The sequence below is a fragment of the Phragmites australis genome, chromosome 2, assembly GCF_958298935.1.
Source record: "Phragmites australis chromosome 2, lpPhrAust1.1, whole genome shotgun sequence".
NCBI classification, from domain to species: Eukaryota; Viridiplantae; Streptophyta; class Magnoliopsida; order Poales; family Poaceae; genus Phragmites; species Phragmites australis.
In genome coordinates this window covers 14,814,258-14,841,028 of record NC_084922.1, presented here as the reverse complement: position 1 = coordinate 14,841,028, position 26,771 = coordinate 14,814,258, and the positions used below count along the sequence as shown (strand labels likewise).

Sequence of the window (26,771 nt, the reverse complement as noted above, 5' to 3'; positions counted from 1 at the left end):
GTGGTACCCCAGCATGGCTAGGTTTACTTGGAGAGTAGATTCGTGTTGTTGATTTGTCTTTGTGCATATGACCTTGCTAAAGGACTTCAATGGTGCAACCATCCATTCCTCCGAATGTTTTGACTATTATGCTCAGTCACATGAGTGTCAAACTTGGTATGTAGAAGTATCAGAGTAGTCACTAACATCAAGGTCAAGCAATTCATGGAGCAGATATGTCTCGTAATTGTCAGAATTGTGACTAACATCAAACCTGAGGCATGCTTGATGGAATCCGATGTGAATGGTTAAAGTTGAGCCATGTGATCAGTTCATGTATGAAGCATTAGTCAGGACAGAGGTGTTGTCATTTCATGGTTAAAGGTGAGTCGTGTGGTCACTTCCTGGCTAAAGTGTGAGTCATGACAAAGATGTTGTGCTGGCAGTAGGGTGTTGTCATTTCATGCTTCAAGCTGTGTCATGTGGTCACTTCATGTCTAAAGCCTGACTCACAACAGAGGTGTTGTGCTGGCAGTAGGGTGTGGTTGCAGCAGTTTGTGTTTGCATTTGATGTTTTGAACGATGTTACAGCAGAGAGAGAAAGATGTGTGGTACTATAGAAGAAAGGATAAGGCCACGGGTCTCAGCAGCAATAATCGATTTGTACATGTCTATTTGTATAGAGGGGGAATGATATATATGGAGTTATGACTTTTCATGAGCATTTTCATAGTTCATAGTGCATAGATGTCGAATACCTAGATCATCTCAAGATGGCAAAGGAAAGTACCTACAAAAAATAGTGGAAGAATGCTCATTATGCCAGTCAATGCTGTCAGGGTAAGATGGTTGTCATCTCCGAGGTGGTGATGGGTAGTTGCAAGGACGGGTACAAGCAAATCCACCATCTTCAGGGTCATCAGTGTCCCCTAGAGTTGTAGGCCTCAGAGGGAGGCGTCATTGTGGCATAAAATCGTCATCGCTGTCAGGGTAAGATGGTTGTCGTCTCCGAGGTGGTGATGGGTAGTTGCAAGGATGGGTACAAGCAAATCCACCATCTTCAGGGTCATCAATGTCCCCTAGAGTTGTAGGCCTCAGATGGGTAGCCGCTTCACATCAAGAAATCAATTCCATATTTCAATTCATGGATCAAGACGCCGAGAACTCGCGTGCATGGTCATGGTTGTGGCAACATTTTGAAAAGGTCTTTAGAGAAATTAACGGGGAACAGGTAAGATTTGCTAAGTGTAATATATGCAGTAATTAATTAGGTGCCAGATCTCCAAATAGAACGGGACACTTGAGGAAGCATATTGAATATTGCAAGCAAAATTATAGGATTTCTAATGAAACCATATAATTTTTAGAGCATAATCATAGGTTGTACTCTTTTTTCCTTCTAGTAGATAGGTTTTTAACGAGGCAACCAATAAATAAAGCTCTTATTTATTTATTTTCTATATTTTTATTGATTTTTTGGAATTTTTTAGCTATTATTTTTTATTTTTTCCTATTTTCGGAGTGCTGGCGAGCCGAGCGTGCCTCTATCGTACCGGCCGGGCCCGTCGTGCCTCCACCATGCCGACCTGGCCCGTCGTGCCTCTACAGTGACGGTCGGGCTCGTCGTGCCAAACTGGCCCGTTGTGCCTCCACCGTGCTGGCCGGGCCTGTCATGCCGAATGGGCCCATCGTGCCGGCCGGGCTCGTCGTGCCGACCATGCCGTGGGCCGGCCCGGCACGGCACGGTGAAAGCTGGGCCGTGCCGTGGGCCGATGACTCGGCACGCGGGCCGACACGGCACGGCTTGTTACAATAAATGGGCCTATTGGCCGTGCCGAGCTTGGCCCGTGCCGGGTCGGCCCGATTAGCCCATTTGGACATCTTTGGGTACCATGGTACTTGCCACTCAGAAATGTGGCATTGACATATAGAATTGTTCTACAATGTCTGAAAGCTTCGATGTATTATCCAAAGGACTAGAATAACCTAATGAGGTCTCGATCAGTGGTGCTGTATGACCCATACTCTAGCTTGATTGACTCATCCACCATCACCCACTGAGTCCCTAGATTCGTCATGGTAATCTTCTGCAGTAGCCTTAGAGCATAGTTGTAAGACTCCTTGAAGCTTCCAAACATCATCTTCAATGCCTTCTGCTTCGCTCGCCACGCAGTGTGATAATTGATCAGCATACGCGTCATAGTCTACACCTCCTCCATTTGGCAATAAACAAATGTTTGTGCCACCAAGGGTGATGAGGAGTTGAGCTATGAATCTCACATCAACGGCGTGGCTCACATTCATAATAGCCTCTTTACTGCATGTATGTGGGGTGTGTCTACTGATCACAAAATAGTTCTCATATTTTGGCTTATGTGATCGTACGAAGTAAGGACAAATCGGGTGCTTGATACACATGACCTCATACTCCGTAGGGTTAGACCGGGCGCACTTGTGGTACCTTTCTTTTTATTACATCATAGTTGGTAATAAAGTGGATGACCTTCCCCCTTTTACGAAACTGTTGCCCGGCCTGGATGTCCCTATTCTGGTACCCCTAGTTAGATAAGGTGTTATACTCAACGATGGCACAATCTAGCAAACTAGCACCATGAAAGTACTGGATCGCTAGCACTGGGTTATCATTGTCAGCTTCTTCTTCATCCCCGCTACCACCAGTTTCATCATCCATACATCCTACATCTACATCAGAAGCGTCCACTCTAGCTCACTCCCTACCAGAACTATCCTCCCCTATATTTCCTCCATCCTCTTCATGCATCACTTGCTGGTCTGATCTTTCGATGGTAGTCACTGCATCACTATTCACTAGTCGTGGCACTATTTTTACGCACACCCCCATATCAAAGTTTTCCTCTAATGCCTTGCATGAGTACAAATGACCGAGCTGTTTGGAACAACTCGTGGCTGCACACCCTCCAGGACAACAATATGAGATTGTTGGTTTACACACAAAAGGCTCATAACATGTTATTTTAGATCATCTAGGTTATTAGGTACCTCAATCGAACTCTCTATGTGCTGGCAGTTCTGAATTGTTACGAGCCTCCCGTGCAAAATTGCGGGATGTTCTCCATAATAAACATGAAAATTCATACCGTATCTGCTAAACAAAAGTTGCATCTAATAAAATTACTACTTAAATATTTGCATGATACACATGCTAAATATTTAAGTAATTAACAATACTAATTAATCATCATTATTGAATAAAAATGAAATAATTAATATTCAATATTGAATTAAAATATTATTTGAACTAACATGAAAGTTATATTGAGAAAATATTCAATCTCATTGTAAATTGACACTGCACTATAAACCTATTCATAGATTTTTTTATGCTGAGTTAGCTGAGAGGAGTAATGGAGTCTACGGTGAGTACAAGACACTAAAATATTCCTCTATTTTACTTCATAGCTGCTTCTTTTATTTAACTAAGGCTAGAAGTTCATGTGTGCATCACTATGTTAATAGATTGTATTAAAAAACTAATTAAACCGATGCACACCACTATTAATTAAAAAAATCAATTTGACAATTTATCAGTGCATTGTGACTTAAATCGAATCTTTCTGTCCAATCCAAGATTTTTACTAATCAAATTCACGCTAATTACTTATACAATCTACTAACCTAAACAAACAATTACTATTACACAACATCACGCTAATTACTATTATATAAATTCACACTAATTACTATTACACTAACTAAGCAAATAAGTATATTCATATAATCAAACTAAGAAAATAATTGAACAAATATAATTAAACGGATTAAACACTCTACTTACTCTAATTACTATTATTGCTGCACATACTAATTAAAAACATAATTTAATTACTTACTGTATATCGCGCTTCTGCTCCTCCTCACCTCAGGCTGATTCTCCTCTTCTCACGCTGCTGCTCCTCCTCGCCTCGGGCTGATTCTACTCTCCTCACGCTGCTGCTACTCCTTACATCACCCTGCTTCTCCTCTCCTCTTCTCTTCACACGCTGCGCTGTTGCTTCTCCTCTCCTCTCCTCCTTTACTCGCGCTTCTGCTCTCCTCTCGTGCTACTGCTCGTGCATGCATTGATGCTACTCCTCACAAGCGCTCTCTTATTTTCGGCACCTGAGATACCGAATATAATGTTATTGCTTATATTCGGCACCTCAATATGGTCCGAGGTCCACTGTTCTAAAGTTTTTTTTAATTTGAGGTACTGAATATGAGTACTAGATTTATGATATATGTTGACTATTTTTTTTATTTTTACCGAGATGTTCTTACACAAAGTTACGGCCTAGCTAAGGGTAAGTGGGTCTGCGTATGTTCCAAAACCGGTCGCTAGCCGTCACCCAGCGGCCGGTCAAAGGTTCGCAGAAGATTGGAAACTGCAGTGGCCTGCAAATACATGCTGACGCGTACGGGGGTTGGCTATTGAATTCCGGCCGCCAGCCGGACATGCACAAGTCAAACGAATCCACTAGACAGCCGGACATGCACAAGTCAAACGAATCCACTAGCGATTTTTCTTGTGGACAGTGAATTGTTGAATTGAAACTCAACAACTCAAAAACCTACATGACTTTCAGCCAAGTCATAGAGTTGTAAAACGCACTTTTTTTTTTGATAAAACCTATGTTGACCATGCTCCCTAAATATCAAGGCCGTCAAGGCTAGGGGTGGAACAGGTTTTTTTGGAGGAAAAAAAAATTAAACGATTGCAGCTGGACTCATCAGAATGTGCACCACCTCATACCAATGGCAGAGCTTCACTACGGATTAAGAAGGCACTAACACTTAAAAGAGGATGAACTGCATTAGGAAGGGGTGGCCGTTTCTATGTTTAATTATCTAATTAAATCAGATGCTCAATAATTCCTCTAAAGATTTGCAATTTTGAGGAGGAGCCATGGCCCCTTTGCCCTCACATAGCTCCGCCCCTACTTCATAGTTATTTTCCTTTTAAAAAAATCTAAATGATCGCTCAACTTCCATTATGTCCAAATTTCATATTTCATTCAAAATCATTTCCTTTCCGACCTTTAATACCAAAGACTACAAAATTATCTATTCCCTTCAAGCCTACTTGGTTTAGTTAGGAGTGGCATTAATGACTTCTAATTTTACCTGAGGTATAATCCACGGGCATAGGTTTGAACCCCTTTTTGGAAGGCTTGAATGTACCTTAGAAATCAAAATGTTTTATGGGAAATTCATATAAAAGTCTTATGTTCCAAACATTCTCGATTTCAGTTACCGAAATATCAACGAAGCCCCACTTTCCCATGCCCGAGCCAAGCTTGTCTCGCAGATGTGATTCCTCGATCCATGCAACCACGAGGGTTACCTTGAGCGTTCATTTTTCAGTTGTCAATGAATCGGAGTGACTAACATTACCTGCTTAGGATTACATCTCCCCCTCTCCCCTACTTAAAAAAGTTGTAAAGCATGTTGTTCTGCCAGAATATTCCTCTACGATTCCTCCGCCACCCCATCCACCGCTAGCCAGCACGATCTCCTCTCGATCCCTCCTCTGCCCATCTCCTCGACCGCACGATACCTCGCGGATCCTTCGCATCACCTATTCTCCTCTCGATCCCTCCTCCCGATCCGCCGAAATCCCCAACCCCAGCTCCGACGCCACCAACCCCGCCCCCGCCCTCTCGTCGTCGTCGCCTCTCCCGCCACGCAAGCGCCGCCTCTCCCCTTCCCCCATCCCCAACGCGCTCCGCGTCCCGGTACTACTCCCCTTGCGGCCGCCGCAGTAGGAGCAGGAGCCGCAACAGCAAAAGGGGATCGCTAGCACCGTGAAAAACCAGGCAACCCTAGCGTTGCACCGATCGCGCCGCGGTGGCGACCTCCCCCGCAATCCTCCCCGTCTCTCCCAGTCCAATTCCATCCTCATCCGTCACGCACCGCCATGGACGACAGCTCCTCTAGCCTCCACCTCTCCACGCCGCCGCCGCCGCAGCCGCAGGTCTCCCTAAGCCACCCCGTGCTGCCGCCCGCCCCTGCTCCTCCCAAGGTCCACTTCATCCGCTTCTAAGGTATTCTCCTTTGATCTGCTACAATCAGGGCCCCTTCATTTGATTATGCTTCTTAAGTTCTTGATTACGATGGCTGGTTAGTTTGAGTAACTCTAGGTAGTACCTTTTTTTTGCGTGATGCATTGGTGCATAGTATATTACTTTCCACAATTATTCTTCGGAAAACTGTGTGTCGCTTAGTCCTTCGTCAAATTGATCTCCCCTGTAGATAAATCGCTTGCCCTCTGTTTTACTGCCGTTTCATAATTTGCTTATCCATGGGTACCTATCTTCTCAATCTACAAAGAGAACAAAGAAATTAGCAGTGTCAGATTCTCTTAAGAAGAATTCTCTCCTCTGGTTTTAAAAAGTTAGAGAATACAGTTCACTTGAACTCCGCACCTTTCGCAATAGCTAAGTTTGCATGAGTGTGATGTTCTACTTACACCACTAAAAAGGTTTAGATCTGACAATTGATTTGCGTCACTGCCCTTATGAAGGAACTGCTAGGTGGTTGACGATTTAAATTAGAGCTTAGCTGGTTCGCATCTCGCTGAAGGAACTGCGGTTGCTGGAACTGCAATGAAGGCGAATTTGCTCTAATTTAATCGTCATTGGTCCATTTCTGTTGGCTTTACATTTCTGTTGTGGAGATTTAGTCATTTGCATTGCAAATCCTCTGAACTGCATTATCTGTTATGCTGAAAAGCAATATGTAAACATTGCATGTAAACACCTGGGTCTTGTAGACTACTTTGGCACCAAGTGCTTGAGTAGGGCCACTTCTTTACTTGGAGTACTGGATGGGATATTGCTTTTATAGCATATGAAGACTGTGGCATAAAGTCTCGAGTTCCATTGTAGATTTCCAAAGCTAGCATATATAGTCGCAGTCAAAGATCTAGAGCTATATTGTTAGTTTATTTACTGAAGTGTAATTTGTCAATGCGACAGTTTGGTTGGCTAATTGCCTTTGCTACCATAAAATCCTCTCTTTATCATATAATTGACATGCACAAAGGATATTGCAATTACTTAGTGTTCTGGTGGCACTGAACTGGTGTTAATTAGCCTATCTTGTTAAAGTACCAACAATGATCTTGGCTTCAATTATTGAAGTTGCATTCTGTCAAAAAGGACTCAAAAGTAATTTTTTTCTTTACAGGAACGAATTTGCAGTTCAATATACTTTTGCTGTTTTGCAGGAATGGAATATGCTTATTCAATCACCGACGACTACAGATTGGTATTGTCTCAGCAGCCAAAGATGGTTGGAGTACAACATGGGACTTCAGTATTTTAGCCACTAAAGGTAGATCTACCACCCTTCAGCAGGACGTTACCAAACACAAGGTAGATCTCTTGGCTTTCTTGATGAATTTGGAATTTGAGGCATTACTGATTTGGTATTGTATTCAAATCAATGATGGTGACAAGTGCATAATTCAATAACAGTAACCTCCAGTTCCCAGAATGTAGATAAGTCCTGGCTGTTAATAAGAACCCAAAAGCAACATATCCTTCTCCGTCCTGGACTAATAGGTCCATGTTCAGTTCCATGAGCATCTGCTATCATCACACACTTCCACTACCAGGTTTTCAAAGCTGCTAATAATGCTGTCGAAACGGTTTAGCTGTGTGAGCTGGTGAGTTAGCTGTAAAAATGTAGTAGGACCTGCTGGTCTCAGTGAATCTGAGGGCAACTTTCCTCCTGGTACAAAAAAGCAAAGGGGTTAAATTTACACATGAGCTTCACCATTCTTTTTGGAAAAAATTACAATGGGCAAACATTTTTGTAAAGCATGTTGTTCTGCCAGAATATTCCTCTACGATTCCTCCGCCACCCCATCCACCGCTAGCCAGCACGATCTCCTCTCGATCCCTCCTCTGCCCATCTCCTCGACCGCACGATACCTCGCGGATCCTTCGCATCACCTATTCTCCTCTCGATCCCTCCTCCCGATCCGCCGAAATCCCCAACCCCAGCTCCGACGCCACCAACCCCGCCCCCGCCCTCTCGTCGTCGTCGCCTCTCCCGCCACGCAAGCGCCGCCTCTCCCCTTCCCCCATCCCCAACGCGCTCCGCGTCCCGGTACTACTCCCCTTGCGGCCGCCGCAGTAGGAGCAGGAGCCGCAACAGCAAAAGGGGATCGCTAGCACCGTGAAAAACCAGGCAACCCTAGCGTTGCACCGATCGCGCCGCGGTGGCGACCTCCCCCGCAATCCTCCCCGTCTCTCCCAGTCCAATTCCATCCTCATCCGTCACGCACCGCCATGGACGACAGCTCCTCTAGCCTCCACCTCTCCACGCCGCCGCCGCCGCAGCCGCAGGTCTCCCTAAGCCACCCCGTGCTGCCGCCCGCCCCTGCTCCTCCCAAGGTCCACTTCATCCGCTTCTAAGGTATTCTCCTTTGATCTGCTACAATCAGGGCCCCTTCATTTGATTATGCTTCTTAAGTTCTTGATTACGATGGCTGGTTAGTTTGAGTAACTCTAGGTAGTACCTTTTTTTTGCGTGATGCATTGGTGCATAGTATATTACTTTCCACAATTATTCTTCGGAAAACTGTGTGTCGCTTAGTCCTTCGTCAAATTGATCTCCCCTGTAGATAAATCGCTTGCCCTCTGTTTTACTGCCGTTTCATAATTTGCTTATCCATGGGTACCTATCTTCTCAATCTACAAAGAGAACAAAGAAATTAGCAGTGTCAGATTCTCTTAAGAAGAATTCTCTCCTCTGGTTTTAAAAAGTTAGAGAATACAGTTCACTTGAACTCCGCACCTTTCGCAATAGCTAAGTTTGCATGAGTGTGATGTTCTACTTACACCACTAAAAAGGTTTAGATCTGACAATTGATTTGCGTCACTGCCCTTATGAAGGAACTGCTAGGTGGTTGACGATTTAAATTAGAGCTTAGCTGGTTCGCATCTCGCTGAAGGAACTGCGGTTGCTGGAACTGCAATGAAGGCGAATTTGCTCTAATTTAATCGTCATTGGTCCATTTCTGTTGGCTTTACATTTCTGTTGTGGAGATTTATTCATTTGCATTGCAAATCCTCTGAACTGCATTATCTGTTATGCTGAAAAGCAATATGTAAACATTGCATGTAAACACCTGGGTCTTGTAGACTACTTTGGCACCAAGTGCTTGAGTAGGGCCACTTCTTTACTTGGAGTACTGGATGGGATATTGCTTTTATAGCATATGAAGACTGTGGCATAAAGTCTCGAGTTCCATTGTAGATTTCCAAAGCTAGCATATATAGTCGCAGTCAAAGATCTAGAGCTATATTGTTAGTTTATTTACTGAAGTGTAATTTGTCAATGCGACAGTTTGGTTGGCTAATTGCCTTTGCTACCATAAAATCCTCTCTTTATCATATAATTGACATGCACAAAGGATATTGCAATTACTTAGTGTTCTGGTGGCACTGAACTGGTGTTAATTAGCCTATCTTGTTAAAGTACCAACAATGATCTTGGCTTCAATTATTGAAGTTGCATTCTGTCAAAAAGGACTCAAAAGTAATTTTTTTCTTTACAGGAACGAATTTGCAGTTCAATATACTTTTGCTGTTTTGCAGGAATGGAATATGCTTATTCAATCACCGACGACTACAGATTGGTATTGTCTCAGCAGCCAAAGATGGTTGGAGTACAACATGGGACTTCAGTATTTTAGCCACTAAAGGTAGATCTACCACCCTTCAGCAGGACGTTACCAAACACAAGGTAGATCTCTTGGCTTTCTTGATGAATTTGGAATTTGAGGCATTACTGATTTGGTATTGTATTCAAATCAATGATGGTGACAAGTGCATAATTCAATAACAGTAACCTCCAGTTCCCAGAATGTAGATAAGTCCTGGCTGTTAATAAGAACCCAAAAGCAACATATCCTTCTCCGTCCTGGACTAATAGGTCCATGTTCAGTTCCATGAGCATCTGCTATCATCACACACTTCCACTACCAGGTTTTCAAAGCTGCTAATAATGCTGTCGAAACGGTTTAGCTGTGTGAGCTGGTGAGTTAGCTGTAAAAATGTAGTAGGACCTGCTGGTCTCAGTGAATCTGAGGGCAACTTTCCTCCTGGTACAAAAAAGCAAAGGGGTTAAATTTACACATGAGCTTCACCATTCTTTTTGGAAAAAATTACAATGGGCAAACATTTTTGTAAATGAAGCTAATTCTTTATTTTAATTTTTAGCTGTGATGAACTTATAGAATTGGTTGATTTTTTAGTCTTATCCTCAAGCTAGCTTGTTAGAGTTTGACTGTTATAGATAGGAACGTAATCTTTATTGTCAGTCTTTAATTCCATGTACATTATCTTAAAGCTTAGCCTATTCTATGAATTGTTTTGCTAATGTAGAATGGTTGGTGTGACCTTTATTTTGGTTGACTTGAAAATTTACAATATGATTGTACATACGCTAAGCTGATGCCTTGACATTGGTTTATTATCCTTAACAAAGCAAGAGCATCTTGATTTCAGAAACTTTGATGACTGAGTGTATAATCACTGGTAGTCTGTCTCGCAGATGTCAACATCCAGCAAGTCCGGGGGGCGTACACCACTCGGAAACATAACCAACACTACCGGTACAAGTATTGCAAAACTACTTCTGCCTACTTCGAGTTCATTATATATATAAATAACATTTGATGCTCCGCGACTAAATACATGTTGTACCTTTTCAGATAAGGTTGGCAATAGCAATGTTGATCCACCAAAGACATTCAGTTCACTGACACCCCTTGCAGATCCTAAAGAACGTAAGAGGCAAAGGGACAGGGAACGGTATGCGCTGAAAAGGGATGAAATTCTAAAGAAGCAACGTGAAGCATATCATCATAAGAAAGCACAAGCCCATTTGAAAGATGCCGAACAACATCAAACTCAGACAGCAAAGAACTCTATTCAATTTCCAGGTACTTTGAATTGTAACCAACAGACATTATTATTTATCGAGCTAAGTACATGTTGGGTTATTTTAATGATGATGCCATGTTCTTGCATGTGGACGCATCGTACAAATGCGACACACAATATTAGATTCCTGATGATAGCATGTGATTCCATTTTAGGAAATAACCGTGCTCGCAATGCATCACATCTTATTAGCATGCCAGAAGAGCCAATACAGCTACGATGTACCCCTGATAGCATCAAGACCGTAACCATTGATAATTGCGCCACTCACACTCCACCACCTAATAATTTGACGGGAGAGTTAACAATCGAGCAAATTGAAGCTAAACGAGTGAGAGAATGTGCACGATATGCAAATCTGACACCTGAACAAAAGCAAGCGATACGTGATCGTCGAAAGGTTTCCGAGGTATTGCGACGCAGCACCCTAAGTGAGGAGCAGATTGAAGCAAGTCGTGAACGTCGGAGGGTGCATAATATGACACCCGAGGAGAAGCAGGCAAAGAGAGATCGCGAAAAAGCAAGAAGAGAGTTGCGGCGCAACACTTTGAGCCAAGATTCCATCGCCATGCAGAACCCAAAGTATATCCCTGAGGTGGTTCCCCTTACTATGGATGCATCTGATCCTCATGGATCCAGAGTCACAAATGATTGGTCAATTCCTCCGGTCCAACCAACGCCTGTTTACATCCAGTCAGCTTCAGATCAGATGCCAGACATGAAGAATGCCAATCAAATAACGCGCAGACAACGTGTAACACCTGGAGAAAGGATAGCATTGCTAGCCCGTCATAATGAGCACTTTGCAAGTAGACGGGACAAGAAAGCTTATGCCTCAATAGAAGAAAATCCAACTTTAACTGTAGAAGATACCAATGGTTTAGATCCTCCACCGCAGTCAGGTGTCGTTAACAACGGTAATGTTTTCACTTGTATTGCTCTTTCCTCAAATTCCAATAGAACATATACCCTGATGTATTGTACTCGTGTTGTTATTGACAGAAAATACCTCTCTAACCCCTCAAACTACCAACGTCAAGGCGCCAACAACACGTCCACCAATTAGCGACGATGGTAATTTCCTTGATTGTATTCATTTTGTATTTCAAAAAAAATACAATCAGGGCCATCATATATACTTATACAAATCTGTATGATGCGATAGGTGATGATGATGGCGTCGTATTCGATGAGGACTTTGAAGAGGAGGAGGGCTACATGTTCGCTGGTCAAGGTACATTTTTGGCATTGTTTCGCCTTACATCCATATCTTCTACGTCCTTATCTAACTCGTTCATGCTAAAAATCACTTCAGACAGGGATACCGATGATGAGGATATCGAATTTGATGAAGCTAAAGATGCCTCAGCTACTACCTCTAGCATAACCGATCCGTATGACCACGTGTATGACAATATACCCCAAGCCACGCACATGTTGAAGCCTGTTGAAAACTGCAAGCATTGCAACGCGAAGAAGTTCGAGCATGAGACAAATGGGTTCTGCTGCCGTAATGGAAAGATTAAACTATGTACCCCAGAAACACCACCCGAGCTCATGAGGCTCTGGTCGAGTTCAGACGCTGATGCTAGGCACTTCCGTGAAAGCATTAGGTTTTTCAATGGTCATTTCTCATTCACTTCACTATACTGTAACCTTGACGGTGAGACCACTGACATGAGAAAAAGTGGTATTTACACGTTTCGTGCCCACGGCCAAATGTACCACAACATACGGTCGTTTGGTATAGACGAGACCGAACCCAAGCACTTGGAGCTTTACTTCTACGATGATGATCCCAGTCTAGAGCACCGGTATCGCCGTTGCCGCGAAGAGCAGTACCAGCAAGACAAGGAACTTATCAGAAAGCTGGTTGACATACTTCGTGACAACCCGTACTCTGAACAACTCAGGAGTATGGGACAGGTTGAGGACCTTGATGACTACCGTGTGACACTGAACCTTGATCATAGGTTGGACCAGAGAACATATAACATTCCAGCCACTTCGGAGGTGGCCGCTGTTTGGGTTGAGGGGAGCGAACGCCGAAGGCACTTTGAGAATAGCGTTATCCTACAAGGGAAGAACAAGCAAATATATGGCATCCGATCGTATCATGGATGCTATGATGCTCTGTCATACCCTCTCTTTTTCCCTAGAGGTGAACTCGGCTGGCATCCCGATATCCCAAAGGTCGGTGTGTCCATCAATGCGGTGACCGCGGCTCGTGCGGCTCGTATGGCTCGTGGTAATAATCATGAGGACCCAGGTTAGTGTTCTCAAAAGATGATGTTTGCATCGTCAATTCTTGGCATAGTACTCGTTAATGTCCAACACTAACTTTGAATGTCATATGCTCTGTGCAGATTCTAATGGTAGGCTATGCGTGTCCGTGCGGGATTACTACTGCTACAAATTCCAGATACGGCCAGGGATATTCAACCCAATACTGTTTGGCAAGCGACTTTTTCAGCAGTTCGCGGTCGACACATACATCAAGATCGAAAGCTCGCGGCTGGACTACATATGGGCTCATCAGAAGGAGTTAAGGGCGGACCTGTACCAAGGCTTGGTGGACAGCGTGCATGCCGGGGAGGGTAGAGCGGACGCGGTTGGAAAACGGACCGTGCTGGCTACATCATTTATCGGTGGACCTCGGGATAAGAGGCGTCGATACATGGATGCTATGGCTTTAGTGCGAAAGTATGGGAAGCCGGATGTCTTCCTCACAATGACATGCAATCCAAACTGGGATGAGATCACACGCGAGCTCTACCCTAGCCAAATACCCCAGGATCGTCCGGATCTCGTCGTGCGTGTTTTCAGGGCGAAGCTAGAGGAACTAAAAAAGCAGTTGCTTGATAAGCACATGCTTGGCAAGGTGAAGGCCTACGTCTATGTGGTTGAGTTCCAAAAGAGGGGTCTACCGCATGCCCACTTCCTGCTCATCATGAAGGGGCGGTACAAGCTCACATGTCCAGAGCAGTATGATTGTATCATCTCTGCCGAGCTCCCGGACAAGCGTAACTACCCAGAGCTATACAAGATGGTTGTCAAGCATATGATGCATGGCCCTTGCGGTGTGCTGAACCGTGATTGCCCGTGCACGAAGGACCGTCCGTCATGCAAGAATCATTACCCGCGGTCTTTCAACGCGACTACCTTACAAGGAAAGGACTCCTACCCGGTGTATAGGAGACGTGATGATGGCCGGCATGCAATGGTTCGAAAACACGAGCTAGACAATAGGTGGGTTGTCCCATACAACCCTTACCTCCTACGGCTGTTCAACTGTCACATCAATGTTGAGGTATGCTCGAGCATAAAGGCCGTTAAATACCTATTCAAGTACATATACAAGGGCCATGACCGGGCGTCTGTGTCTGTGAACGAGGCTGACAGGAACGGCAACATCGATGAGATCAGGCAGTATAGGGACGCGAGATGGGTGACCCCCCCGGAAGCCTTGTGGAGGATATACGGCTTTGACCTGAGCAAGAACTCACCACCTGTGATGCAACTACAACTTCATCTCCCGAATATGCACATGGTTTCGTTTCAAGAGGGCCAAGATATCCAAGAAGTGCTCAATCGGGAAGATGCTGAGAAGTCAATGCTAACAGAGTATTTCGAGGCGAACAGAGTACATGACCATGCTCGGGGTATCTTGTATCGGGATTTTCCCGAGTGGTATACTTGGCAGAAAGGTAAAAATAAAAATTTCTGGCAACGAAGGAGACGAGAAGGTGGACAGGTTGGTAGAATCGTGTCAGCTCATCCAGCCGAGGGGGAACGCTACTACCTACGGGTTCTCCTAAACCACGTGACTGGTGCCACCTCCTTTGCTAATCTAAGGATGGTTGACGGTGAGATCCTACCTACCTTTCGTGAAGCCGCAGAGAGAAGGGGCCTGATTGAGGCAGACAACACATTGGACGAGTGTCTTACGGAAGCCGAGTTGTTCCACATGCCACCATCTCTCCGAAGGCTCTTTGCAACAATATTGGTATTCTGTGAGCCCAGCGACGTGCGTGGACTCTAGAACAAGCACCGGGAGGCAATGTCGGAAGACTATCATCGCATCAATCCATGCACACTCGCTGTCCAACAAATGGTTTTAATAGATATTAGAAACATGCTACAATCAATGGGTAAAGATATACGGTCGTTCCCTCTCCCTGAGATTGACGAGGCACATGACACGGCAAATGGTGTGCCCAGGGAGATCTTTGAGGAGTCCATGATCGAGATTGACCATGAGCACGCAACTTTGTCGAATTCCCTCAACGCCGAGCAGAGGGCCGCCTACGATGAGATTCTATTTGCTATTGACAGTGACGAGGGCGGCGTGTTTTTCGTGGATGGACCAGGAGGGACAGGGAAGACTTTTTTGTACAAGGCATTGCTTGCAACGATACGCGGGCAGGAGAAGATTGTCGTGGCAACAGCTACGTCCGGTGTTGCAGCTTCCATAATGCATGGAGGAAGAACCGCGCACTCACGCTTCAAGATACCACTTAATGTTGACGATGGTGCGTTCTGTAGCTTCACAAAACAGAGTGGGATTGCCAAGCTTCTGCGGGCGACTTCACTCATTATTTGGGACGAAGCCTCCATGACTAAGAGACAGGCGGTGGAGGCGCTGGACAACAGCATGCGTGACATAATGAGCCGACCAGAAGTGCCGTTCGGTGGGAAGACGGTTGTGTTTGGTGGAGATTTCAGGCAGGTCCTCCCTGTTGTCCGAAAGGGATCAAGGGCTCAGATAATTGATGCGTCGCTGCGTAGGTCGTACCTATGGAATTGCATGCGTCACCTAAAACTTGTACGCAACATGAGGGCACATAGCGACCCGTGGTTTGCGGAGTACCTACTGCGCATCGGTGGTGGCACTGAGGAGGCCAATGGTGATGGCGAAGTACGTCTTCCTAGCGACATATGCGTGTCGTATACAGGGGAGGACACGAACCTCGATAAACTGATAGATAACATTTTTCCAATGCTTGATGATAATATGTCGGATCCAAACTACATCACCTCGAGAGCCATCTTGTCCACACGGAATGATTGTGTGGACCAAATTAATATGAAGATGATCGGTCGCTTCCGAGGGGAGGAGGTGGTATATCATAGCTTTGATCGTGCAGAAGACGATCCCCATAACTACTACCCCCCTGAGTTTCTTAACTCGCTGACACCGAACGGGCTACCTCCACACGTTCTAAAGCTCAAGATGAACTGTCCTATCATATTACTTAGGAACATTGACCCCGCGAACGGACTTTGCAATGGGACGAGGCTGGTGGTCCGGGGGTTCCAGAGAAATGCAATAGATGCAGAGATTGTGCTGGGGCAGCATGCTGGAAAGAGGGTTTTTCTGCCTCGGATCCCCCTGTGCCCCTCTGATGATGAGATGTTCCCTTTCCAGTTTAAGAGGAAGCAGTTTCCTATCAGGCTCAGCTTCGCCATGACAGTCAACAAGGCACAAGGGCAAACCATCCCCAATGTCGGCATTTACCTGCCTGAGCCGGTGTTCTCTCACGGTCAATTATATGTCGCGCTATCTAGAGCCACCGCCAGAGCGAACATCAGGATCCTCGTCGTCCCAGCTGATGACAAAAAAAAGAAGTGCTCAAAGCAAAGTGGGACATACACGAAGAACATCGTCTATAGAGAGGTCCTTACGGCATAGGTGAAGTATTGTTTCCTTTTCTGGTACTCTGTAGAGCTTAGGTTAACTAATGTCTAACATAACGATTTCCTTTTGTAAATAGTTACAATATTTCACCTAAAGGTTGAAGAAGTTTGCCATTTTAATATCTTAGGAATACTACTAAATTTTGTTGATGTGATGCAGACCATTGCATAACTATCTTCTTGGCATGTCTCTGCAGAGAAACATTCATTCATACATTTATGCTCCAAATTGCTGTTTTGTCTACCGTTGCATAACTATCTTTCTTGGCATGTCTCTGCAGAGAAACATTCATTCATACATTTATGCTCCAAATTGCGGTTTTGTCTAATCACTTGAATAGGAGGGACATTCATATCCGACAGGTCAAGATATATGGCCCACGCCCGTAAGTTGGACTCCATACAAGCACCCATCTATCCATGTATTAATTTCTTTAGGATAGTTTATGTTTGACAAGTTCTGATACTGGCTTGGCAAAAAAGGTAAATGCCAGACATTGTATAATGTTAACATTCAGTTGATGATCCATTAGCTTAGAATAGAATCAATGTAGAATCGGATGCTTATATAATGTCAAATACTTTGCCTCCTATATGACCTTGATTGAATTTGCTGTTACTCTTGAAATCCTCATTCTTATGATGTCTCTTGTTTTCAGAACCCTGTTCCCCACCAACCATTTCATTTTACTTAAAGGGAATTCATAATATATACTCCACTGTTAGATGACAATTTATTTATGATAGTTATCTTTTTTAGAGGAGTTTATGATAGTTATCTTTTTCCATGTACCTGGTTCATTTGATACAATTTATGTACTTGGTTCAATTCATTTTCATCTCATTTCGTGCTCCATCAATGGTATCCTCGAGTCACGTGTTCTCGAAGCCGATTCGCATTCCCTGTAAACACTCTGCTGCTGCGATATTCCCTGTAACAACAAGATCGGTCATTGGTACGTTCCCTGTAACAAGAACGGTCATTGGCAGCAAACATAAAAGGATAAAGAAAGGCCAAAAAAAAAAGAGAATTTCAGATTGAGACGCATTATTTGGGCTGATTCCAGACTTTCTTAGACCATTCCCCTTTCCACCTGGGCAGCAGGCCTTTGCTCTCTCTATTGGGCTGAGGTCCGGACCAAAGCACATCTCACGTTGCCTTTTCCTTTCAGGCGCAGGACTCATCTCCTACCTCCAACCCTTTGCAATCCAACTCCAGTACGAGGCAAAACCATCTAGAAGCTATCAATTGAGATAAAGACTGAATCCTCAACCGAATCCCCGCTCGTCCGCTCAACCCGCCGCCGCCAGCACAGCCCCCGGCCGCCTTCTCTGCGCGCCCCCGACGCCCCGTCGTGGGCCCCCATCGCGCTGCACAATGCCCTCTGCTTCTCCGCGCTCCCCCCTCCCGCCCTCCACCCCTGGCTTCTCTGCGCTCCCCCCTCCTGCCCTCCGTCTTCTTCGCGCCCCCCTCCTTTCGCCCCTTCATGGGCCCATGGAGGTTAGCCTGCCGGAAACACCGCCAGCCCCCCCCCCCTCAGGCTCCTCCGCGTCCCCTATCCCTCCGCCTTCTCCGCGCCCCACCCGGCACCCCATCGTGGGCCCATGGAGGTTAGCCCGCCAACAGCACCGCCGAAAACACCGCTAGCCCCGCCATCGGGCTCCTCCGTGCCCCCTATAAGAATTTCGCTGCTTGTTCCTTTCCATCTCCAAGTGACGACGACAACGACGAAAGAGGTGACACTGAGGTAAGGCGCTTCTTTCCCCCTTCGAAAGCAAATCTATGCTAAAGCAATTTCTTTAGTTCTACCTTGATTTTGATATATTTTTGTATTTAGTTTTCTGATATTAACCTGAAATTGTGTGTAGCTTTGGTTTGAGGCTATTCACTTTTACCTGTTTGGTTTACTGAGAATGATTCTTCTTCGTACCCGTATTAGATACATGCTAACTCCTGTTGTGCAATCCTTTACACATTAACAAGTAACATATTAGCAAAATATGTTTCCTCGCACCGGGCATTTCTGGTTGATTAACTAAAGACATGGTTGGGTAAACTTTATCAATCTCAAATGGAGGTGTGCTTGTGTTAGGACACGCCTAACTATCACCCTTGAAATTGCACTGTTGCTTGAGCACACCAAAGTCCAACCTTTGTTCCTGTCAATTTCATTGTCAACCTGAGGTCAGGACTTGAACCAAGTTCTCAAATTCAAGTTTGAACCAAGTGTGAGAGCTGCAGAGCAGTCTTCCTCATCTAACAAGCCCTTAGAGCTGTATTGCAGAGCAGTCTTCCTCATCTAACAAGTTATGCCAATGGTCAACACACAAAAAAGGAAAAAACGAAAATACAGACCAGTACTGTGCAACCTAAAATACTTGAAGGTGCAAATTGAATGATTGGCTAGGTACCTGGATGTGTTTTTGGTTATTTCTTCATTTCACTGTTTACTGATGTTAATGGTTAAAACAGAATCTTATTCTACTATTTTACAAATACATTAGAAACATTTTCAATGCGTAAGTTATAAATATGGTTACAGTGTTTTTGCACCTATAAACTACATAATTGCCGTATTATGAACTGATCTATCTGTTGCCACATTTGCAGCTACATTAATTTGTTCCAGATTTTTATTTGAATGTGGTACCTCAATTTCACATGCTGCAGAGTCATATTTATATTGCAAAAAAATGAAAACAGATGATGATCAACTTATGGCTAGGGCTAATGAAAAATGAAACACAAAATAGAGTCTGTTATTGTGCAACCACTGTTCTTTGTGGTCTACAGTATAACAAGGTTGTGTAAGTGTAACAATCCCATTGTTCTAGAATTGGATGTCCATTGTGTTGCTCAGGTTAATGAAACTTATATCTAGCTCCTTTATAATTTTGTTCCACTTTAGCGTAGGATTGCCTGTGTATCCTCTCTGGGTGACTCAATGGTCTGAGGGAGCAATTAGAGTAGGATTGAATGAAGCTGGTCCCTATTTGATTCCATGATATGAACTCACTTTATGCATGTTCTGTGTTGCACTGATGAAACTTGAAAAACCAAATACAAAGATCAAAGATTATACTGTGCCCCATAGAACTCGCTGTTACTTATGCATTTTCTGTTACACAAGGGAATTATTTGCTTTACTTGTGATGCTCATTTGTTCTTTCAGGTTAGGATGAGGCCATTGAAGCGTAAGAGAGTTGAAGCGCCACGGGTCCCAACGCTCGAGGACGTGCATCCTTACACCACGTGGAGTATGTGTGTCCGGGTGTACCACAAATTCCATGCGGAGAGGTTCGCTGTTGGCAGGAAGAGGCTCAGCATGGTGTTACTGGATGAGAAGGTAGTACTTATGCACACATTTAATTTCAGCTGCAATAAATAATATTTTAATCAAAGTTAGATTGTCACAATCTATCTACTTCTTTAGGGTAAGAAAATGGCAGCTGTCATATATGATGACGAGGTGGATCGTTTTGAGCCATTACTTGTAGAGGGACGGGTATATTATGTGTGGCGGATGTCCGCAGAACCTGTTATGAGAAATCAAGACTACATGTTTGCAGATAGTCACTTTGTGTGTCGTTTCACATCAGTGACAGCACTTAATGAGATAAGAAATGTGAACGAGCAATTTATCCCATTATTTCCACCGTTTATGCCTTTTGACAAAGTTTGGCAGTTCACTCTGGATAATGATATGTATGTTGGTAAGTGCTTCAGTTTCTTTTTACATCTTTCAAATGTTGTTTTTAACAAAAGTCCTATTAATTTTTTCCTGTTCAAATGCTAGATGTCATTGGCATGGTTATGTATGTGAGTTCTATGGGGCACAAGTACAGTTTCTACAATCGAAAGGTCCCACTGAGAAATATTGTTCTAATGCACAGCAGGTATCTAATTCAAAGTTCTTACATTTGTATTCTAAAATAGTGAGATTCTGAAATCGTAATTGTTTTTGCAGCTATAATATTGTGAAGTTAGTTGTATGGGACAAGTTAGTGACCGGTAATCTAAGTACCTGGGAGAAAATCGTAGAGGATCGTGCTATAGTTGTGGCCACGATGTTAAATGCAAAGCGCGATGGTAAGTCCATAAGTGCATGCATTATTCTATTCCGTTTTTGCGATAATAAATTTACCTAATATACACTGTTATTCTGTCTTCAATAAATTAGACCGTAGCCTGCACACTACGGATTTTAGTAGGGTCTACTTTGATCCGGATATCGCAGTTGCACATGAATTACGACGAAGGTAATTGAAGTTTGATTGTAGCTATATTGTTATTTGGTCGATGTGCTATATTAATTATTATTTGCAAATAATTGTGTAGGATCAATAATGAGCTCAGCGGGCCACCCTCTCCATGAGTCAAAGAAGATGAACTATGGTCATGTTGCAGAACTGGAGTCTTAGCATAATAGGACTATGTTTTATTTAAGCGTCGATCTTGTACATGGTGCAGAACCAGTACTCAATAAAGTAGTATAGACTGTCAAAGATGAGGTCAGGGGAAGATGATTTGTAGCAAAGTTTAAGTTGTGACGGTAGACGCTGAAATCTTTAGTCATTCTTTTTTATTGAGAAAGCATATGGGAACTTCGTGTCAATGAACATATATATGAAGTTCCAAATAGTCTTGCTGCTTAAGAAATTCTTTATTTGTATCTTGTAGCATTTCAACCTTTGAACAAGTTCATGACAAATGAATTAGGTCTCTGGACTTAATATTTACATAATCATGAATTGATGATGCAATGACTGGGCATGGTTAACATTCACACAAGAGAAAGATCGATTGACATGATGTACTGTTTAAGTTCCTGCTGCTTGACATTGTTTATCCCTGAGCTCCCACAATCCTACCTACTTGAATCTTTATCCTGCAGTTTAAATGAGCAGTGTTTGCCTGGAGCAAAATCTCAATGCCATGATGGGCATACTGGGTGCAGGTTACACCAACAAAGTATGACAACTATTGTCAGTGGGCATATAATGTTCAGTTAGAGAGCACTTGCAGACTACAGCGAAAGTATTCATGGTACTACTACATACACGAGTTGCTTGCCCTCTAGCTGTCAAGCAATCTTCATTTCAGTATTAAACATATTTACAAATTTGAAACTGTTATAAAGTCCAAATAGTAGCATCGCCAATGCGCCACAGCTCTCCCTGAATAACACGCCACCTCCCCTTGAGCATCGCCAATGCGCTCTGCACCACCATCGTTGCTGCCGTGTGCCGCTTGTTGAATTCCGCTATGGCCGCCGGGAGACCCTGTCCTCGGTATGGGGTCATGAGCCAGGGAAGTAGAGGGTAGCTTGCATCTCCAACTATGTACTCCCTAACCACTAACCCTCCAGGAAGCTCTGTAAAGCATGCAAAGAAATTACGAGAGTATGCAAAACTCAAGTATGCAAAACTCAACTGAAGTATGCAAAACTCAACTGAAGTACAAAAATTCTAACCGTAATTGGCTCAACTATGTCAATCATAGTCTCCACTTGCAAGACAAATAGACGATGGAGTAATAGAATCTGGGATAGGCAGACAACCCTGATGAGCACATCGAAACCTGCCATGCAGCATGCTTGCATACTGATTGAACTCAAATTGTCTAGATGATTTTTTTTTTTACGAATTGCCTTTGTTTGGTCTGATGCCTTTTGAGGTTGCATACTGATTTTTTGATGAAGTTGCATCAAATCTTGATAAAGCAGTATGTTCAGTATGTTCAGAGATAACTGAATTTTTGGAGTACAAACTACAAAATGGAAACAAATTCAATGTCAAAAGGCATTGGCCGATCAACCTTGGATAGTCACTGAACATCACCAATTTTATGTCCTTGAAGCATTAGGACCTGTGAACCCACAAGGAAGTAAAGAGCTAGCATTGGTTTACATTTTGTAAGATATTGTATTTGCAATTGGTCATCTGTTTAGTATTTTCTTACCTCACAACCATTTAAAACAAGTATCATTACAATTGTATTTTTGTTGTTGTTGATTTCCTTTATATCTGTTTAGTATTTTCTTATTTTTTACGGGTTGTTTGCACCACTGACTGACATAATTTGACTGTATTGCAATTTAGTAGTTGCTCTGATTATTTTGTTTAGTATTTTCTGATGCCAAATCTGATTATTCTGAAATATGCAAAATCTGATGACACAAGGCAACCATGTGTCAACTGAAATATGCAATCTGATGACACAAGTCAACCTCAAATGTTCCGAAATCTACGTCCACATGTGATTGCAGTGTTATAAATGTCCTAAAATTTCTGAAACATGCTGTTCATGTATATCAATTCCGATTTTTTCAGACTGATCAGAGCTGTTTTTATCACCTATTGATGAACTCTGATCAGAGCTATTGTATGTCAACTTTGATCAGTTTGAAAATTTTTACCTGAAGCTGCAAGTTTTTTGGCTTTTAGTTCGCCGAATTGTACCTTCCATCCCCAGTTGTGCAAGTGAGGTTGTGTGTGAGACTCAGATCAGTGCCGTGTTATGTGTGCAATTGTGCATGATTTTTCCCCCTTTGCTTTAGTTCTTACTAAGGTACTTGCACTGTTACGCCCACTCTCACGCAATTTTGCATGTTTGCACCATGCTTTCTGGTCAAACCTAAATAATCTCTTGAGCTTGATCTTTCAAAATGCATGCTGATGTTGATCTCTTATACTCTCGAACTGCAGACCCGACAATAGGAAAAGGCTCACAGTTTGGAAGAAGAGGATATCACAGTAACCACAAAAACAAGGTCAGTTTCTGAAATGAATGACTATGTGACAGTACCGATTTAATTAGATTGAGGGGAAATTGTACCGGTGCATGCTAGGATTTATCTTGGGGTAGAAAATATGGACTTTGAAGCTGGGTAGAGGTTGACACTTTGTAGCTTAATCAACAATTGCCTAAATACTACTACTTTCACTGTGTATGCAATGGTTCATCAAAGATTGAGGGGAAATTGTACCGGTGCATGCTAGGATTTATCTAATGCACCACCCATATTATTTGTGCAAGGGAACCTTAATGCCTAAAATTCTTTCAGGGCATTTATGATATTGAAATATCAAAGCCTGTAGGTTGCAAACTCAAACAATTCTTTATAAACACCTCAGAAACCTCCAAAAACTAAATATGAATAGTTCTATAAATATGAAGCATGTAATGATTGTCGCAGTACAACAGACCGACAAAGCAGTGAGATGAGAAGGGTTGGTACCATCTGATTCCTCTCATCAGTGTCCGGATCCGTTGATAAAGCCATAGCTGACTCTTCCCGGTTCTCAGTGTTACCAAGTATGCAAAACTCAACCGAAGAAAATAAGGATCCCAATTGTGGATTTCAGTAAAAATGAAGAAATATGCGAAGCAGTAAAGTTACCTTAAGAAATTGGACAGCTTTTTATGATGCTGAGTTCACAGAATGTACTACAGCTCCAACCTCTTTTCTTCTGCCTTAGCAGCTATACGAGCGCGAAGCATCTAAACAAGAGCATCCAAAGATTAAATAATTACCACTACGAAAAAGGATTAAATAATTATGACTTACAATGCAAACACATCAATTAAAAATGTGTGTAATTATGGCATACGAATACCAGTCATATAACATTGCATAGAACTTTACCATGTCACGCTTATGCTTCTCTGCAATTTGCTCTCGCTCCTGCTGTCGCAACCTTTCACTTTCCTCACAAACCTTTTGTTCAGCCCACATTCAATCAATTAGATTGTATTCAGGCTGATACTCACCAGCCTTTGCAACACACAAACTGGAACAAGTAATCTAACATTGATCAAGAGCAAGAAACCAAATGAAGCCAGGTACAAAGGTCAGGAATCCGAGACGTTCAGTGTGCACCAACTTTAGCAATGTATCAGTAAAATCTCCCATCACAACTCTCATAATTTAATATGCCATAATATTATGATCCAATTGAACACTTAGAATGCATACTTAACCAAAAGCAGTACAAAATCCTTGTTGAACAATGTAAAGCATACAAACATAAAAATCAGCCCGTCAGATTCAGCTCTAGAGTCCGGGCACCTGCATACGGCTGCTGGCCTTGGACTTCTTGCCACCGAGGAGCTCGTCGAGGACGACTTGAGCTGCTTGCGCTTCTTGGACTTGGCGACATTGAGTTGCTTGAGCTCCGGGACGCGGGCCTGGTAGGCGCGCTTCAGCGATTTCTCCCGGGTGCGCTGCTCCAACGGGATCGGCTTCCGCAACGCCACCACGGCCGAGGCGCGCCGGGTGCGGGGCTCCTTCCAGCGGCAGCCCGACACGCGCCCCGTGATGATGCCGTCGTAGGTCGGCTGCCCGAAGGAGGCCGGCCGCCTCGATGGGTCAGACAGGGACGGCACGGAGCTTCGACGGCCGGGGCATGTCGGCGTCGAGGTCCATTGAGTCACCAGCAGTGGCGGCCTCCTCAGCATCTTCCTCCCGGCGCTTGCGCTTGCCGCGCTCGCCGACGAGGTCCTCGTCGAGGTGGGACGCCATGGGGGAATCGGTCAGATGCTGGGGGCGCGGGTTTGGGAGAGAGGAAGGCGGAGGCGAATGAGGCTGCACATTCATTGGTGTTTGCGAGAAGCGGCGGCTGGTAGAATGGGCCGGGCTGGGACGTCTACATGCTACTCAGCCCACTTTTGGCGGGGGAGCGCAGAACGACGGACGGAAGGAAAGCATGTATTATCCTACGCGGACGGATGGATGGAAACGTTTGTATTCTCATATATATATACGCGGACGGACGCACGATGGATTGACGGCACACGGTGGCGGCGCACACCGCACGGCAGGGAGCACAAGCCAAAAGCCGAGAAAATTTCCTATTTTCCTCCATCGCCAAAGTTCGTCGGGGATCCGACGCTGACGTCCTGCGAGCACGAAGCAGATCTTCGACGACGTTTTGGTGAGTTTCAACATTAGTTCGGCTGTTTGAGTGTTTGTTAATCAAGGAATAAATAGAATATATTAGTTAGTGTTTTTATTAGATCACGGTGTCAAACTGCATCTTCGTCCATGCATAAGTCGTGCTACGTACTTTAACATCTTTTTGAAACTTTCGATCTATTCTAAATATGCATATGGTCACCTATTTGTATGCTGAATATAAGGTCTGGAATTTTGAAATCAGATGTTGAGCATGTATATGTGGGCTTGATGGTTACTTGTGTAAATTAAATGATAGATTTTTTATCAGATGAACTGCTAAACCATTCATTAGATGTTTGCTTGAATTACTATGCCATTCATTGGTTGTTTTCTTTAATTATTATTACGTACCATACATACAGTGTGCATAAATCAAATAATACATTGGGTATTAGTGGTACTAATGGCTTATTTGGTTGTAAACCCGAATTATCGAGCTTTCTACAACAAAGCGTTCGCCATTAGTACGGCAATTTTTGGTACGAAATTGTTCGTATGCCATATGCATGTGAAAGTCTGTGGTGCATAGAATCGAATAAAATACTCTGAGCCAAAGTAAGAAACGTTTTGGATGTTTGGTTTTGGTTTGCAAAAAGCGAGGGGTTTCTAGAATTTCGTACAATATTTTTTCTAGCTTTGCTGACTGTTTTGGAATTCTTTTTATGATTCTTGTACTGCTCATCCCAATAAGAGTAGTCTTGCTCTTGTCTTGTGGTTTTTGTTTGTTGTTTAAGCATGCATCAGTGCTCCCATGATAACATGTGTGCCTAACTTATTCATTCTATAAAAAAAATCATGCAACGAATTTTTACATATTTGCATGTCAGGTGGTAGAGATTGATTGCCTTCTACATGCATGTGTGTCATAGATGGATTATTTTGAGAATCAGAAAGAATCAACTGGTATAAGTCCCGACATTCAGATGTTGGAAGGGAGCCAGAACACATTAAGCTGTACACTATCAAAAGTTATATCACGGTATAACAAACCAAAGAAGGCGCATATAACTAGAGTTGCACCGCAAGGTACATATTTTCACTACGTTTGTTATTCTTTCTCTTTAGCTATATTAGTCTCTTATTCATCTGTTTTGTTACAGATTATATTTGTACTGAAGAAGATATTGCTATTGTCGAATCCATCAAATCATTACCTGAA

The 26,771-nt window shown here is 43.5% G+C and overlaps 3 protein-coding genes and 1 pseudogene across 9 annotated transcripts; 3 read left to right on the top strand and 1 right to left on the bottom strand.

The window, feature by feature from the left end:
- Positions 1-8,400: 8,400 nt before the first annotated feature.
- Positions 8,401-15,171, top strand: LOC133900579 (uncharacterized). 7 transcript variants are annotated; one of them, XM_062341767.1, is made up of 9 exons: positions 8,401-8,421; positions 9,606-9,712; positions 10,564-10,630; positions 10,724-10,954; positions 11,111-11,872; positions 11,958-12,029; positions 12,121-12,189; positions 12,271-13,224; positions 13,322-14,997. In XM_062341767.1, exons 3-9 carry the CDS (start codon positions 10,564-10,566, stop codon positions 14,995-14,997), a joined length of 3,831 nt encoding a protein of 1,276 aa, XP_062197751.1. In that variant the 5' UTR covers positions 8,401-8,421; positions 9,606-9,712. The 7 variants fall into 7 exon arrangements, with proteins under 7 accessions (XP_062197751.1, XP_062197760.1, XP_062197784.1 ...); XM_062341776.1 differs by having other exon boundaries at positions 8,404-8,421; positions 9,566-9,712; positions 13,322-15,171; XM_062341800.1 differs by having other exon boundaries at positions 8,404-8,421; positions 9,566-9,712; positions 10,564-10,624; positions 10,787-10,954.
- LOC133903167 (uncharacterized) lies at positions 15,103-16,647 on the top strand. Its single transcript, XM_062344506.1, has one exon. The coding sequence runs from the start codon at positions 15,103-15,105 to the stop codon at positions 16,645-16,647; it is 1,545 nt and encodes a 514-aa protein (XP_062200490.1).
- Positions 16,648-18,113: 1,466 nt separating this feature from the next.
- On the top strand, positions 18,114-21,288 carry LOC133909892 (uncharacterized). The gene is made up of 6 exons (XM_062352433.1): positions 18,114-18,400; positions 19,826-19,999; positions 20,087-20,366; positions 20,450-20,549; positions 20,621-20,912; positions 20,992-21,288. Exons 2-5 carry the CDS (start codon positions 19,832-19,834, stop codon positions 20,799-20,801), a joined length of 729 nt encoding a protein of 242 aa, XP_062208417.1. The 5' UTR covers positions 18,114-18,400; positions 19,826-19,831; the 3' UTR covers positions 20,802-20,912; positions 20,992-21,288.
- Positions 21,289-21,514: 226 nt separating this feature from the next.
- On the bottom strand, positions 21,515-25,275 carry LOC133900636 (uncharacterized; annotated as a pseudogene).
- Positions 25,276-26,771: the final 1,496 nt, after the last annotated feature.

Coding starts and splice junctions, on each gene's coding strand:
- LOC133900579 (XM_062341776.1), top strand. CDS start 10,564: ATGTCAACATCCAGCAAGTCCGGGGGGCGTACACCACTCGGAAACATA. Junction 10,955..11,110: donor GAACTCTATTCAATTTCCAG/GTACTTTGAATT, acceptor ATTCCATTTTAG/GAAATAACCGTGCTCGCAAT. Junction 12,030..12,120: donor TCCACCAATTAGCGACGATG/GTAATTTCCTTG, acceptor ATGATGCGATAG/GTGATGATGATGGCGTCGTA.
- LOC133903167 (XM_062344506.1), top strand. CDS start 15,103: ATGGGTAAAGATATACGGTCGTTCCCTCTCCCTGAGATTGACGAGGCA.
- LOC133909892 (XM_062352433.1), top strand. CDS start 19,832: ATGAGGCCATTGAAGCGTAAGAGAGTTGAAGCGCCACGGGTCCCAACG. Junction 20,367..20,449: donor GGATAATGATATGTATGTTG/GTAAGTGCTTCA, acceptor TTCAAATGCTAG/ATGTCATTGGCATGGTTATG. Junction 20,550..20,620: donor ATTGTTCTAATGCACAGCAG/GTATCTAATTCA, acceptor TTGTTTTTGCAG/CTATAATATTGTGAAGTTAG.